The sequence below is a fragment of the Oncorhynchus masou genome, chromosome 27, assembly GCF_036934945.1.
Source record: "Oncorhynchus masou masou isolate Uvic2021 chromosome 27, UVic_Omas_1.1, whole genome shotgun sequence".
Lineage (NCBI taxonomy): Eukaryota > Metazoa > Chordata > Actinopteri > Salmoniformes > Salmonidae > Oncorhynchus > Oncorhynchus masou.
Window position 1 is genome coordinate 13917266 of NC_088238.1, and position 17722 is coordinate 13934987.

At 45.7% G+C, this 17722-nt stretch overlaps 1 protein-coding gene across 1 annotated transcript in view; it reads left to right on the plus strand.

Moving 5' to 3' along the window:
* LOC135516590 (plexin-A4-like) overlaps positions 1-17722 on the plus strand; it is a 104851-nt gene that overhangs the window by 22820 nt on the left and 64309 nt on the right. The window contains exons 2-6 of the mRNA XM_064940937.1: positions 459-469; positions 573-696; positions 8273-8426; positions 13146-13245; positions 13812-13926. Of these exons, the coding sequence (XP_064797009.1) occupies positions 459-469; positions 573-696; positions 8273-8426; positions 13146-13245; positions 13812-13926 (504 nt within the window). The remainder of the gene's footprint in view (positions 1-458; positions 470-572; positions 697-8272; positions 8427-13145; positions 13246-13811; positions 13927-17722) is intronic.

A 17722-nucleotide genomic window follows, 5' to 3' on the forward strand; every position in this document is an offset into this window, starting at 1 on the left:
CCAGCAGCAGCAGCCCACTGTCAACAGATACTAGTGTGTGGAAACGTGAACTACACAATTCTCCCAGGGACAAAAGCAGAGAGAAAGAGGGAGTTAGGTCTATTTACCAACCCACATAATATAATGGGAATGGATTAGACCACCTGGCCCTGGATTAAGAGGGGGGTAATCCATCCCTTGCTCCCCATCCCCGCCCCCCACCTGCACTTGGCACTGCCCATGAATGGCCCTCATTAAGATGGCCTCACAAAGACAGAGCCTGTCCCCCTTCTCACAACAGAGCAGCTCCACTTCCACAAATAGAGGCGGCCATTGTTTTAGGGTTGTCCAGTCACAGTGAATGGCGAGTATCCGTGGATAAAGCTCTGGTAGAAATATGATGAATGTCCCGTATTAATATCACCCCAGGTATTTCCACTTCTTTCACACAGGTAACTAACATTCTTCTGGTTTCCCAGGCGCTCAGCAGGTGGGACAAGCCATGTGAACGAGGCTCCAATGGGGTTGACTGAAGGCTGCGACGGGTGTTACGGGGAATAACCTCCCCCCTCTGTTACGTTGTGTTCCCACAGGTGCACCAGGAAGGAGAACTGCGAGCGCTCGGCCGAGCCCCGGAGGTTCGCCTGGGACATCAAGCAGTGTGTCCGACTCAGCGTCCACCCCAGCAACATCTCCGTGTCCCAGTTCAGCGTCACGGTGAGTGGCGACCACTTCGCACGGTCACAGTGTGTTCAAAACACTGCTTCCTCCTGGGTCCTGTCCACTAGGCACGAAAACAGAAAACCTTTTGAGACGGAAAAATGTAATATTGCCATTCTTATTGGACATCTTCAGATAGCGCCTCCTCCGTTTGGAAATGTTTTCTCTCATTTCGTGCCCCACTGAACCTGACCAGTCTAAAATGAAAAAGAAGTGTCTGGCACAATGACCGATATTATTGCATTTTAGTAGGCTTACAGTTACTATGGTGACCAGAAACCATATCAGTATACAATATACCATCATCTGGTATTGCATCCGATGGCGGAATGAGCGGTCTCATCGGGAAAATCAGATTAGGAAACAAACAGGAGACGCCCAACCATTTCAGTGGTCCAATGAACCATGTCATAGTTGAAGGTATTGATGTTGTGCCTCACTAACACGGTTAAGCCTGGGGAATCATCTTTAGCCAATGGCCATAACGTAATTATCCCCTCACATGTCACAGGTCCTTACAGATCTGTCCATCAAGGCCAGGGTTTCCCCTAGCATTACCTCATGCCACCTAACTATCATCTAATCATCTGTATATTGTAGCTGTGTTCTGTCTCTGTCTATCTACACAACGCGTTATTATCGTTGGCTTCAAGGCTTCCACAGACTTCTGCGTAATGATCAGTGATACTGGGGGTTATATAGACGCTGTGTAGCTGCTGCTCTAGTGTGGAGGGAGAGGTGTTAAGACAGCAGACTGACCAGTAGATACCTCTAGTGTGGAGGGAGAGGTGTTAAGACAGCAGACTGACCAGTAGATACCTCTAGTGTGGAGGGAGAGGTGTTTAGACAGCAGACTGACCAGTAGATACCTCTAGTGTGGAGGGAGAGGTGTTAAGACAGCAGACTGACCAGTAGTCACCTCTAGTGTGGAGGGAGAGGTGTTAAGACAGCAGACTGACCAGTAGATACCTCTAGTGTGGAGGGAGAGGTGTTAAGACAGCAGACTGACCAGTAGATACCTCTAGTGTGGAGGGAGAGGTGTTTAGACAGCAGACTGACCAATAGATACCTCTAGTGTGGAGGGAGAGGTGTTAAGACAGCAGACTGACCAGTAGTCACCTCTAGTGTGGAGGGAGAGGTGTTAAGACAGCAGACTGACCAGTAGATACATCTAGTGTGGAGGGAGAGGTGTTAAGACAGCAGACTGACCAGTAGATACCTCTAGTGTGGAGGGAGAGGTGTTAAGACAGCAGACTGACCAGTAGATACCTCTAGTGTGGAGGGAGAGGTGTTAAGACAGCAGACTGACCAGTAGATACCTCTAGTGTGGAGGGAGAGGTGTTAAGACAGCAGACTGACCAGTAGATGTGTGGATGGAGAGGTGTTAAGACAGCAGACTGACCAGTAGATACCTCTTTAACACCTCTTCCGCCACACTAGAGGTGTCTAAGGTCAGTCTGATGTCTTAACACCTCTGCTGTCTAAGGTCACTGTATGACTGTATGAGTCTTGCTGATCTGGGCAGCTCCTTTGAGGGACGCTGTGTGTGCGTGTGTGTGTGTGTGTGTGCTCTCTCCTCTCTCCACCTGTGTTGTGTTGTGTCAGTAAACCCATCAAAGCAGGCCGTAGCCTTTCCCTCTTTCTCCCTGTGTAATCCTGGCGCCACCCACCAGGCGCCAATCAGATTACAGTACACAAACACTCCCCAGGACACTAGCCAAACCCTCTCTGTAGAATCACACCACCAACGGTTTATGGTGAATAAGAAGTGGACTGGTGTTTTTGGCGGATAGGGGTGACGGCAGAATAATGTCCACCAGGTCTCTTTAGCTATGTTCATGCTTGGAGCTAAATTCCATTTTCATGTGCTTGGCTGGATATGTGTGTCCTGTAGGACTAGACTGTAGATCAGTACACCAGTTAATGCTTGGTGTGTCCTGTAGGACTAGACTGTAGATCAGTTAATGCTTGGTGTGTCCTGTAGGACTAGACTGTAGAACAGTTAATGCTTGGTGTGTCCTGTAGGACTAGACTGTAGATCAGTGCACCAGTTAATGCTTGGTGTGTCCTGTAGGACTAGACTGTAGATCAGTGCACCAGTTTATGCTTGGTGTGTCCTGTAGGACTAGACTGTAGATCAGAACACCAGTTAATGATTGGTGTGTCCTGTAGGACTAGACTGTAGATCAGAACACCAGTTAATGCTTGGTGTGTCCTGTAGGACTAGACTGTAGATCAGTTAATGCTTGGTGTGTCCTGTAGGACTAGACTGTAGATCAGAACACCAGTTAATGCTTGGTGTGTCCTGTAGGACTAGACTGTAGATCAGAACACCAGTTAATGATTGGTGTGTCCTGTAGGACTAGACTGTAGAACAGTTAATGCTTGGTGTGTCCTGTAGGACTAGACTGTAGATCAGAACACCAGTTAATGCTTGGTGTGTCCTGTAGAACTAGACTGTAGAACAGTGCACCAGTTAATGCTTGGTGTGTCCTGTAGGACTAGACTGTAGATCAGAACACCAGTTAATGCTTGGTGTGTCCTGTAGGACTAGACTGTAGATCAGAACACCAGTTAATGCTTGGTGTGTCCTGTAGGACTAGACTGTAGATCAGTTAATGCTTGGTGTGTCCTGTAGGACTAGACTGTAGATCAGAACACCAGTTAATGTTTGTGTGTCCTGTAGGACTAGACTGTAGAACAGTTAATGCTTGGTGTGTCCTGTAGAACTAGACTGTAGATCAGAACACCAGTTAATGCTTGGTGTGTCCTGTAGGACTAGACTGTAGATCAGAACACCAGTTAATGATTGGTGTGTCCTGTAGGACTAGACTGTAGAACAGTTAATGCTTGGTGTGTCCTGTAGGACTAGACTGTAGATCAGAACACCAGTTAATGCTTGGTGTGTCCTGTAGAACTAGACTGTAGAACAGTGCACCAGTTAATGCTTGGTGTGTCCTGTAGGACTAGACTGTAGATCAGAACACCAGTTAATGCTTGGTGTGTCCTGTAGGACTAGACTGTAGATCAGAACACCAGTTAATGCTTGGTGTGTCCTGTAGGACTAGACTGTAGATCAGAACACCAGTTAATGCTTGGTGTGTCCTGTAGGACTAGACTGTAGAACAGTTAATGCTTGGTGTGTCCTGTAGGACTAGACTGTAGATCAGTACACCAGTTAATGCTTGGTGTGTCCTGTAGGACTAGACTGTAGATCAGTGCACCAGTTAATGCTTGGTGTGTCCTGTAGGACTAGACTGTAGACCAGTTAATGCTTGGTGTGTCCTGTAGGACTAGACTGTAGACCAGTAGATCAGTTAATGCTTGGTGTGTCCTGTAGGACTAGACTGTAGACCAGTAGATCAGTTAATGCTTGGTGTGTCCTGTAGGACTAGACTGTAGACCAGTTAATGCTTGGTGTGTCCTGTAGGACTAGACTGTAGACCAGTAGATCAGTTAATGCTTGGTGTGTCCTGTAGGACTAGACTTTAGAGCAGTTAATGCTTGGTGTGTCCTGTAGGACTAGACTGTAGAACAGTACACCAGTTAATTCTTGGTGTGTCCTGTAGGACTAGACTGTAGATCAGTGCACCAGTTAATGCTTGGTGTGTCCTGTAGGACTAGACTGTAGACCAGTTAATGCTTGGTGTGTCCTGTAGGACTAGACTGTAGAACAGTTAATGCTTGGTGTGTCCTGTAGGACTAGACTGTAGAACAGTTAATGCTTGGTGTGTCCTGTAGGACTAGACTGTAGATCAGTACACCAGTTAATGCAACACACTGCATCCACCTGTCCATCTATGACATTGGTATTCAGACTTTTTCAGCTGGGACCCCATTTTATCCGTCGGAATTTCTGGGGACCCCAATTTTTTTGTGATAATTTATCATGACCCCACCCCCAAAATAATGACACAACCTTAAATTAGATTTTTACACCCACAAGTAACTTCAATTCATTACATTTTCATGTCTCATTCAAATAAATTGAATTTTTCAAATGATCTCAATAATCTGTGCCCCCCACACCCAAAAAATAGATATTTATTTTGATGACCCCACTGCAGTTCCCCCCCAACTTTGAATACCAACGATCTACAGTGTCATTTCAATCCCATTTTATACGTAATGGGGATATGAGATTGCTTTTAATCTCTGCTGGCCAAGTATATAAACGTAAATGAGGAAGGGTAAGGTCATGTACAGATACTACTCTCAGGGTACTGTCTGAACGTTCAGCTCCATGGGTGTAATAATAATAATAATCATGGAGAGCGACACACACACACACACACACACACACACACACACACACACACACACACACACACACACACACACACACACACACACACACACACACACACACACACACACACACACACACAAACACACACACACACACACACTGCCTTGGCGTTCTGAGAGTGTTTAACCTTTCTCTACGCAACAGATCTCCCATCCAATTGATTGGTGAGACTGGGCGGGCAGGCAGGGCCAGTCCTTGACCTTTTAGTTATTAAATATTAGTTTAAAAAGATAATCTGGAGCCCTCTACAGAGGAGTTTCTCTCTCGTAAAAGCATTGAGGTGCTTTTCTTCTTTATTTGCCCATTAGCTTTTCCTCTTGCGTTTGTTTTGGAGTGTCTCTGGGGCTGTTGTCTGTAGATATAACAGCCATCCTATCAAGACTTCCCAGAGCAGGTGCTAGTACACTGACCAGATCGCTCCCTGTTGAGATAAAATACAATTCTAATAGCTTCACAGAGGAGGTCTGGACTCTACTGTTAGTGTTATTACAAGTATATTGCTGTAGGTCTGTATTCACATGCCTCCAGACAGAGAAGAGAAGATAATGACTTGTCACCAGGCTGCTTGTCTCTCACTACAATGAGAATTCAAATATGCTCACAGCTTGTGACAATAGATGTATTCACACATTGTAATAGGATTCCAAAAGGCATATGGAATCTCACACTCTGTTCTCAGTGGATGACAGTCATAAGATGTGTCATACCATGTGTTATTACAGTATAATGCATCGTATATTCAGCTGTCATAATCTGCCACATGTGATACAAATCAAGGAGGCATGTACAGTATGCATCTAAATGAACCACCCCCAGATCAACATCCTCCTCTTTATGTCACTATGGCAACCCAAGCCAATACGATCTATCACATCATATCCTCCACGCGAGACGCAGTGTATTATTAAGGAGAGACGCGAGAACCTATTTCTCTCCATGTGTGTGTGTGATTCAATTGACACGGAACACAGCTTATTTTCCTACTCCATGTTTAGGCCCGGGCGGCTCGGGTTAGGGCCGCGACTGCTCCAAATGTAATTGAAGAAAACTTGCGCCACATTGCTCCTTAAAAGGAAAAAGAAATGAAGTGGGAAGAGGGCTGTGTCTCTGGCTGAGTGAGGCTCCTCTGCAGTAATAGGGAAGCTCCTGTATCTGTACGGTGCCCAGCGACAGCCTAAGACTTTTCATTAAACACTAAACAGCAATATAAAAACAGTGCAGGTCAGCCCTTCTCACACCGTACAGGAGCTTCTCTGGCACCGTATTAGAAATGTGCTGCGGCCAACAGCAGAATGGATGCAAGGCCTCCTCTATTTGCCACCTCAATATTTATATTTTGGTCTTGACCCCATTCATATTTTTCTCCCCCTTTCTCACTTGTTCAAGGACTATTTTTCTACTCGTCAAGTCTGTCAAGTCCCCCCCCCCACTCATCCTCTGCTCTTTAGAGAGGAGGGCAGTTTACTCAGCACTATCAACAACAGGAATCTACATCCTTCTCTTCCTCATTCCCTCCCTCCCTCCTACCTGCTTGCATACTTGTTTCACTGTTTCTTGCTTTCTCTCCTTCCTTTTCTCATCCTGCCTCTTTCTTCCCTTCATTTCTGCCCCCCCCCAATACCTAATTTCCTCTCACCTTCCTCCTCCCCCTTTCCACCTAGCTCCTCCCTTCCCTCCCTCCTTCCCCCCTCCCTCCCTTTCTCTCAGGGACATGTACTCGTAGAAGTGGGATGTGAAATTGGCGCGGCCTGCCGCAGGGCATGGTGGGTAGCCCAGGGGGACAGAGCAAGGAGGGCATTGGCCTCCAAGTGTTCACCAGATGACAAACAGTCAAAGAATCGCCAGCAGCCTTTGTAAAACACAGAGCTGATGCTCATCAAACATGTCCTGCTGTCTTCTTCTCTCCTTGTATTTTTGTTTCTATCTCTCTCCCTCTCCTTCACTCTCTCTACCTCTCCTTCACTCTCTCTACCTCTCCTTCACTCTCTCTCCTTCTCACTCACTCTCTCTCTCCTTCACGTTCTCTCTTTCACTCTCTCTCCCTCTCCTTCACTCTCTCTCCCTCTCCTTCACTCGCTCTCCCTCTCCTTCGCGTTCTCTCTTTCACTCTCTCTCCTTCACTTTCTCTCTTTCACTCTCTCTCCCTTTCACTCTCTCTCTTTATCACTCTCTCACTCTCTCTACCTCTCCTTCACTTTCTCTCTTTCACTCTCTCTCCTTCTCTCTCTCTCTCTCTTTCCTTCACTCTCTCTCCCTCTCCTTCACTTTCTCTCTTTCACTCTCTCTCTCTCTCCTTCACTCTCTCCTTCCCTCTCTCTCTCCTTCACTCTCTCTCTCTCCTTCACTTTCTCTCCCTCTCCTTCACTTTCACTTTCTCTCTTTCACTCTTTCTCCCTCTCCTTCCCTCTCTCTCTCCTTCACTCTCTCTCCCTCTCCTTCACTTTCTCTCTTTCACTCCCTCTCCCTCCTTCACTCTCTCTCTCCTTCTCTCTCATGTCCATTGTAAAGGTATTCATGTCAGAATGAGTTAATGGATGGGTGAGTCAGCGAGAGCCGTAGATGGTCCTCTGGACAGGAAAGACTTCCTGCCTCTCTGAAGACATCCTGTCATGTTGATGTTTCTGTTGCGATATGCTAATATAGGCTGAGTCCCAAATGCCAGCCTTTTTCCTATATAGTGCCCTGCTTTTGAACCAAGCCATATGGGCCACCTGATCAACAGTACTGCTCTACATAGGGATCAGGGTGCTATTTGGGACACCAGAGCCTATACTGATGTGTGATGTGATGTAGGGTGAACTGCTACTCACTGAACCCTCCATGTTGTGGCTTTATCACGGCATGGTATGTCTACAGGGGATCGTTACCCCCAGCTGTCCTCTTTTCCCTCCTCTCTCCCCCTCATCTATCCCTCCACCATCAGATGACACTATACATTCATCTATCCCATCGCTGTATCTCTCAATTCTACTAATGGAATATCTCCCAATTCTACTAATGGAATATCTCCCAATTCTACTCATGGAATATCTCCCAATTCTCACGCCATTTGAGTCATTTAGCAGACGCCCTTATCCAGAGATACTTATATCTCTGGTGCATATATTTTCCTACTGATCCCCCGTGGGAATCAAACCCACATCCCTGGCGTTGAAAGCACCATGCTCTACTGACTGAGCCACACAGGACAGTTCCACCCCCTCCCTCTACTCCGCTCTTCTCCCCTGATGCCATATGTAACCCTCCTCTGTCTTCTCTCCACAGCTGATCCTGGAGGCCCATAACGTCCCAGAGTTGTCTGCAGGGGTCAACTGTACCTTTGAGGACCTGGCTGAGATGGACGGTCTGGTGGAGGGGAACCGCATCAGGTGCAGCTCGCCTGCCGAGAAGGAGGTGCCTCGCATTATCGTAGACAAAGGTCTGTAGCATAAGATACCTGACTGATTACAGACCAATCAAAGAGCTCGGTTTTGCTTTTGAGTATGTTATTTAAAAAACGTTTTTACTTGGTTTACATGAGTGTATTGACGCTTATGGAGGTGTTACTGATGAAGCCAAAACACTAACTCGTTTAAGTATGAAGCCAAAACACTAACTCATTAAGCCAGGGACCTGCTAAATGTGGGAACTGATTTGCGTCTCATTTGGGTCTTCGTGTGGTCTGGGGTTACGAGGGCTTAAATTCCCTGTTACCCATCGTAGCCCGGAACCCTCGGAGCAGCGCCCTAGAACGTGTTTAGTCACCCAATCAACTGTCATTAGAGAGAGTTTATTTATTTACTCTCTCACGGAGGAGGTATGCTGACAGAGACATGTGGGACCCCAACAGCCCTGAGCGCGGGCAGATCGGGACTCATTTCGAAAGCAAAGTGAAGGGGAGGAGCGGTTAAAAATGAATCCCGCTGCCAAAAAACGCTTTTGACAGCATTCATTCTCCGAGCTAAGCTTTCTTGTCCCCCTCTCATCCCTCGCTTCTCTCCTCCTCGACGTGGTTGGTTAACCCAGGTATAATTGAAAAGTGCACACATCTGGGCAGCTGTCTGGAGGACTGGTAATCTTTCATAATACCCAGACGTCTCCATGTGGAGATAATGAAGACGAAGCTGCCGCTGCTGCTTCAAAAGAAGCCTCTTCAAAAGGTAAGGAGTGCTAACGCTAGCTGCTGCTTCACGTTGGCTATGCTAACGCCTCTTCAAAAGAAGTAAGGGAGTGCTAACGCTAGTTGTTGGTTCACGTTGGCTAAGCTAACGCCTCCTCAAAAGTAGTAAGGGAGCACTAACGCTAGCTGTTGGTTCACGTTGGCACAATGCTAATCCTGCTAAAGAGAAAAGAGAAAGAAAACCCCCTGAATTGTTCCTCCTACAAATACTCTGCAGATGTTTATTTGTGTACCACATTTAGCGAATGTCTTTTAAATAGTTTTCTCTCCATCAGTCTTCATAGTGAATGAACAGGAGCTGGAGAGAAAGCTGCTGGCTTAATGTAAAGGTGGGAAGGACTAAAGGCCTTAGAAGAGAGAGAAAGGCCATTCACATGGGCACTTTCATTGTTATTGTTGATGTTGAGTCTGCGTCCCAAATGCCACCTGTTTCTCTATGTAGTGCTTTTGGCCAGATCCTGGGCAAAAGTAGGCACTACATAGGGAATAGGGTGCTATTTGGGACTCAGACTAGGATAACCATACACTAGCTAAATTAGCAGATGACTGGCTTTTTGGCAGCGGCCTCGGGTGGGTGAGAGCCCAACGGTGGGATTGTTTACAGCATGGCATGAATAATAACACCTATAAGTATTGGGAGTGGGGCAAGCAGGCCACCATGAAATTACAGGGCTGAGGGACCCACTGAGGCCTAACACACACTAAACCCCTGCTCACAGTACAGAGGGGGACACACTTACAGTATGTGGGGGGGGCACTTACAGTGTACATGGGCTATTACACCTTCACATCAAACCCGGACTCAATTACACACACACACACACACACACACACACACACACGAAACAGACACGCCCACTCACCTACTTATACACAATACCTTTACCTAACCCTTCACACACACTGACATACACACACATCCTGTTGCACACACACACACACATACATACATACATACATACATACATACATACATACATACATATACACACACAACACACACACAACCTATGCACAGATGTATAACTGATAGAGTAAAGGGTACTTAGGGGAATTAGGAACATGTGTTCAGTGTTATGCCAAATGAACATCATGTAAAGCTGTTGATGCCGCAGTAACATGTTACCATGTATGTGACTGTCTGAGATTAAACCTGACTTGGCTGCATGGAGCAAGACTGTGTTAGGCTGCTGAGCTAAAGGCGTTAGGTCGATGAGCTGATACAAGTCTTCAGGCACGTCTGTGTATTTTGTCCTTTAGGAAACACCACACTAATGGATAGGGATGGAGTGCCTCATTAGGCAGCCATCTTGTTCAGGCAGTGTCAGAGAGAGAGAGGCCGAGGGGCCCTGCAGGGAGGGGGTAGTGAGCTAGTGATAGCAGCCTAGCAGGCATCAAGGTAACATTTAGGTGCTCTAATTAGGACAGATTCATTGTCAGCCACACTTTACCGTGATTGATGAACGATTCACCCCTTTTGTTAGAGAGAGAGCGAGCAAGAGAGAGAGAGGGGAGAGAGAGGAGGGATAGGAAGACAGGAGCAACACAAAGGGAAAGAGAGAGAGCAGGAGTGACAGAGAGAAGAGAGAGGGAACGGAGACGAAGACCGGAGCAACAGAGAGAGGCAGCGAAGAAGGGTAAAAGAAGACAAGAGTGACAGAGAGGGAGGGAGACGACAATTTTCTCTTCCTGTCTTTGGGGGAGGAGATGTCTGTTGGCCTGTTGAATTAAACATGACAGACTCTCTGAGTCAGTCCTTCATTAGGAAACCAGACAGAAGGACAGGAGCAGACAGACTGTCTCTGTAGACACCTCCATTAACACACAGTCCTTCATTAGGAAACCAGACAGAAGGACAGGAGCAGACAGACTGTCTCTGTAGACACCTCCATTAACACACAGTCCTTCATTAGGAAACCAGACAGAAGGACAGGAGCAGACAGACTGTCTCTGTAACACACAGTCCTTCATTAGGAAACCAGACAGAAGGACAGGAGCAGACACCTCCATTAACACACAGACTGTCTCTGTAGACACCTCCATTAACACACAGTCCTTCATTAGGAAAGACCAGACAGAAGGACAGGAAACCAGACAGAAGGACAGACTGTCTCTGTAGACACCTCCATTAACACACAGTCCTTCATTAGGAAACCAGACAGAAGGACAGGAGCAGACAGGAAACCAGACAGAAGGACAGGAGCAGACAGACTGTCTCTGACACCTCCATTAACACACAGTCCTTCATAGACACCTCCATTAACACACAGTCCTTCATTAGGAAGCCAGACAGAAGGACAGGAGCAGACAGACTGTCTCTGTAGACACCTCCATTAACACACAGTCCTTCATTAGGAAGCCAGACAGAAGGACAGGAGCAGACAGACTGTCTCTGTAGACACCTCCATTAACACACAGTCCTTCATTAGGAAACCAGACAGAAGGACAGGAGCAGACAGACTGTCTCTGTAGACACCTCCATTAACACACAGTCCTTCATTAGGAAGCCAGACAGAAGGACAGGAGCAGACAGACTGTCTCTGTAGACACCTCCATTAACACACAGTCCTTCATTAGGAAACCAGACAGAAGGACAGGAGCAGACAGACTGTCTCTGTAGACACCTCCATTAACACACAGTCCTTCATTAGGAAACCAGACAGAAGGACAGGAGCAGACAGACTGTCTCTGTAGACAGTCCTTCTTAGGAAGCCAGACAGAAGGACAGGAGCAGACAGACTGTCTCTGTAGACATCCATTAACACACAGTCCTTCATTAGGAAACCAGACAGAAGGACAGGAGCAGACAGACTGTCTCTGTAGACACCTCCATTAACACACAGTCCTTCATTAGGAAACCAGAAGAAGGACAGGAGCAGACAGACTGTCTCTGTAGTCCTTCATTAGGAAGCCAGACAGAAGACAGGAGCAGACAGACTGTCTCTGTAGACACCTCCATTAACACACAGTCCTTCATTAGGAAACCAGACAGAAGGACAGGAGCAGACAGACTGTCTCTGTAGACACCTCCATTAACACACAGTCCTTCATTAGGAAACCAGACAGAAGGACAGGAGCAGACAGACTGTCTCTGTAGACACCTCCATTAACACACAGTCCTTCATTAGGAAACCAGACAGAAGGACAGGAGCAGACAGACTGTCTCTGTAGACACCTCCATTAACACACAGTCCTTCATTAGGAAACCAGACAGAAGGACAGGAGCAGACAGACTGTCTCTGTAGACACCTCCATTAACACACAGTCCTTCATTAGGAAACCAGACAGAAGGACAGGAGCAGACAGACTAGAGTCAGTATATCTCTGATATAGTATCTCTGATATACTATCTCTGATATACTATCTCTGATATACTATCTCTGATATACTATCTCTGATATACTATCTCTGATATATACTATCTCTGATATAGTAGATATATAATTCAGATTAGAGATACTAGTCAGTACATCTCTGATATAGTAGATATATAATTCAGATTAGAGATACTAATCAGTACATCTCTGATATAGTAGATATATAATTCAGACTAGAGATACTAGTCAGTACATCTCTGATATAGTAGATATATAATTCAGACTAGAGATACTAGTCAGTACATCTCTGATATAGTAGATATATAATTCAGACTAGAGATCCTAGAGTCAGTACATCTTTGATATAGTAGATATAGACATAAAATCAGTCAGCCCCTCCCATTGGTTGAGGTGCTCTGGGGTGTAATCATTAGTGCACACCTTTGCAAACAATTAAAAAAATGTTTTGCAACGGAAAACATTTCACAACAAAAACAAGAGTTTCTGTGTGACGAATTCAGATAGGTCTCTCCCCGTTATGTTCCATGTGCTTCTTTTTGGTTCTGTTTGTTTGCTAGTGAATACATCCCAGGTAATCTAATATGTTGGTGTGGTCCAACCCTGCTCATAGTGTTTTTCTCTGTATCCTCCCTCCCTCCAGCTGATCACCAGATAGTTCAGCTCTACCTCAAGTCCAAGGAGACAGGCCTGGTCTTCGCCAACACCAGCTTTGTCTTCTACAACTGCAGCGTCCACAAGTCGTAAGTCTACATGTCTAGTCTCAATTACAGTCAGAATTACCCGCTTATTACATTTTTTTTAAAGGAAGTGTTGAAAATGTCATTATAAACTGTAACATATCATTGATGTTTGATACCCATAACTAAAGAATATTAAAGTAATGTCATAGTCTCTCTCCTCTCTCCTGTTCCTCACTCTCTAGTGTTTTCTCTGCTATCCTCCCTCCCTCCAGCTCTCCTCTCTCCTGTTCCTCACTCTCTCTCCTCTCTCCTGTTCCTCACTCTCTCCCCTCTCTCCTCTCCCTGTTCCTCACTCTCTCTCCCTCTCTCCTGTTCTCCTCTCCTTCTCCTCTCTCCTTCTCTCCTGTTCTTCACTCTCCTTCTCCTCTCTCCTACTCCTCTCTCCTCTCTCCTACTCCTCTCTCCTCTCTCCTACTCCTCTCTCCTCTCTCCTACTCCTCTCTCCTTCTCCTCTCTCCTACTTCTTCTCCTCTCTCCTCCTCTCACTTCCTCCTTCTCCTCTCTCCTTCCCCTCTCTCCTCTCTCATACTCCTCTCTCCTTCTACTCTCTCCTTCTCCTCTCTCAGGTGTTTGTCATGTGTGAGAAGCCCCTACCAGTGCCACTGGTGTAAATACAGACATGACTGCACCCACGACCCACGCACCTGCTCCTTCCAGGAGGGACGCGTCAAGAAGCCAGAGGTAATTTCAGAGGTCAAGGGTCAAGTGTAAACATGAGTTGATTATGATTATTATGGTCTCATTGGCTATTGAGATTCAGGATGTAGCGTCCTCATTGGTTCACTTGTGAATATCTTTAATAATACAGTCTGTGAGTGATCATATCATTATAAACCAGCAAACATACAGTATTTATGATAGGGTCATACTGACTGTATATCCTGCATCATATAAAGCAAAGGAGTCAGCTACAGTACCATACTTAATCTGATATATCTGGCTCAGGCTTTCTATGCTTATCCTCCACGCCCAACAAGATGATTACAGACCCACCAAATCTAATAAAAATGAAACATTTCCTTTTCCCAGCCCTATTCCCAATGACAGCTTATTTCATGTGAATTATCAATAGTATTGGCACTGGCCTTTTCCCTTTGAAGCAGGACTCACTGTAATTAGACATCTTTACTGTGTAGCTTGATGAGCTACAAAACAGACCTGGATTCTCTCCCTGGCACCACACCGGCCTTGAGGATGTGTGTGTGTATGTGTGTGTGTTTGGGAGTGTGTGTATGTGTGTGTATGTGTATGTGTATGTGTATGTGTGTCTGTCTGTCTGTCTGTCTGTCTGTCTGTCTGTCTGTCTGTCTGTGTGTGTGGGTTGTGTGGTGTTGATGGAAGGAATGGCAGTAGGGCAGCATGGGGAGGAACTGTGTAGTTAATCTGGCCCTCAGGGCATCCATGATGAAGATCCCTGTCTGTCTGTCTGTCTGTCTGTCTGTCTGTCTGTCTGTCTGTCTGTCTGTCTGTCTGTCTGTCTGTCTGTTGTGTGGTGTTGATGGAAGGAATGGCAGTAGGGCAGCATGGGGAGGAACTGTGTAGTTAATCTGGCCCTCAGGGCATCCATGATGAAGATCCCTGTCTGTCTGTCTGTCTGTCTGTCTGTCTGTCTGTCTGTCTGTCTGTCTGTCTGTCTGTCTGTCTGTCTGTCTGTCTGTCTGTCTGTCTGTCTGTCTGTCTGTCTGTGTGTGTGGGTTGTGTGGTGTTGATGGAAGGAATGGCAGTAGGGCAGCATGGGGAGGAACTGTGTAGTTAATCTGGCCCTCAGGGCATCCATGATGAAGATCCCTGTCTGTCTGTCTGTCTGTCTGTCTGTCTGTCTGTCTGTCTGTCTGTGTGTGTGGTGTGGAAGGAATGGCAGTAGGGCAGCATGGGGAGGAACTGTGTAGTTAATCTGGCCCTCAGGGCATCCATGATGAAGATCCCTGTCTGTCTGTCTGTCTGTGTGTGTGGGTTGTGTGGTGTTGATGGAAGGAATGGCAGTAGGGCAGCATGGGGAGGAACTGTGTAGTTAATCTGGCCCTCAGGGCATCCATGATGAAGATCCCTGTCTTGATGTCTGTTGCCAGGCGCTCCACAGCAAGCAGCAACAAGCTCAGGGAGGGTTTTCCTCTTTTGATGAGTTTTATGCTCCATGATTTAGAATCCCACATTAGAACACCATCTCTGCCCCGAGCGATTCAAGCACATGTAACATGTATAAACGTAGCTGGAATAGAAAAATAATAATTAGATATTCATTATCTCTTTGAACTGCTCCGAGAGTAGGTGAAACTGAGCTTGGCGTTTCAGGATCCAATTAACACTTGTGTTGGTGGTCAATATTGACCCAGGGATAATAGTAGGATTCTTCTCATTGTGTTGACTGACGAAAACCCAGCCCCCAAATAAAGCTGGGGGGATTTAGCATTAGCACGTTAATGACATCTCTCCCCAACATGTTTTTGTTTGACTGTTGTTTTAAAAAGCAGGTGTTTCTGTCCGCCTAACGAGCTTAATTTGGATTTAATTAACCTCGGGATTGGGGGTCGGGGATTGTTGCTACGTTCAACGTCACTGCGAATTAATGGATTTGCCTCGCATGCGCGGGTGCACTCGCACATAGACACATAAACGTACGCGCACACACACACACATGCACACACACTCACATGCACACACACACACATGCACACACACACTCCCCCAACCCTCCACCACTCCAAGCAGAAGACAATGACATGTCAACTTTGCTCAGACAAGTGGGATGGCCCCTCGCGGCGACCCTGGGATAGATGCATTTCACTGTATTATTCCAATGAAGGGATTTCAGGAAGTCCATCTGGGTAATCCGCTGATGTTTTGTAATGAGCGACGTGATGCAGAGGCCTCCCGCTGACTGAGCCCCCTGTTAGTATGCACAAAGATAAATCACTGAAGCTAGCTAGGCCGGAGGTCACGCCGGGCTTTGTTGTCATTGGGTAACCGATGGGAGTGGCCAGGCAGAAGCTGCTCAGACTATAACGTGATGTTGCATTGCCCGCGAACTCCGTTTTTCAGCTCATGCTGTTGACATGGAAAACAATGTCAATCCAAAATGGCCGCAGACAGCCCCACGTAAAAACTCACTCATCTAAAGCATGAACACGCTCCCCTCTCCCAGATATGTTGTTTGTTATGTGAATAAACACTATTTGTGTGAATCCATAGATACTAGTTTATGTTCAGATTCAGTAAAGCTTTATTTTCAAAAACATTGGGTCATCTTATCTACTGTATGTCTTCTGGGGTTGTCTGAGGTGAACGAGGGGGGCATCAAATCCTTTTCTCCCTCCATCCCTCCTGTCTTCCCCCCTGTCTGCCTGTGGCGTCGTGCTACAACACCACACATGTCTTCACATCAGAGGACCCTCTACCCACTACCTCCCTGGGGGACATGGAAACCCATGAAATATGTGTTCATGATATTAAAACCTATCAAAGCCCTCCAGGTTGATTTCCTGGCCAAACGGGCCCCTAACGAGCTGGATCAGAGCAGGAGTTTGTCAGCATCTATCTGATGAATTGGATGGAACTATTAAGAGATGTTCATTGACACATGTAATTGGCACTAGTTCCAACGGCATTGGCAGTCCCAACTGTAACCAGACCACAACCATGTCAATGTGAAAATAACCAATGTTAGAAGTGAAGTGTGGATATTAACACATGTTAAATACTAAAGTGACGTGGGGATATTAACACATGTTAAATACTAAAGTGACGTGGGGATATTAACACATGTTAAATACTAAAAGTGAAGTGGGGATATTAACACATGTTAAATACTAAAAGTGAAGTGGGGATATTAACACATGTTAAATACTAAAAGTGATGTTGGGATATTAAGAAATACTGAAAGTGATGTGGGGATATTAACACATGTTAAATACTAAAAGTGACGTGGGGATATTAACACATGTTAAATACTAAAAGTGAAGTGGGGATATTAACACATGTTAAATACTAAAGTGACGTGGGGATATTAACACATGTTAAATACTAAAAGTGAAGTGGGGATATTAACACATGTTAAATACTAAAGTGACGTGGGGATATTAACACATGTTAAATACTAAAAGTGAAGTGATATTAACACATGTTAAATACTAAAGTGACGTGGGGATATTAACACATGTTAAATACTAAAAGTGAAGTGGGGATATTAACACATGTTAAATACTAAAGTGATATATTAACACATGTTAAATACTAAAGTGACGTGGGGATATTAACACATGTTAAATACTAAAAGTGAAGTGGGGATATTAACACATGTTAAATACTAAAAGTGAAGTGGGGATATTAACACATGTTAAATACTAAAGTGACGTGGGGATATTAACACATGTTAAATACTAAAGTGACGTGGGGATATTAACACATGTTAAATACTAAAAGTGACGTGGGGATATTAACACATGTTAAATACTAAAGTGAAGTGGGGATATTAACACAT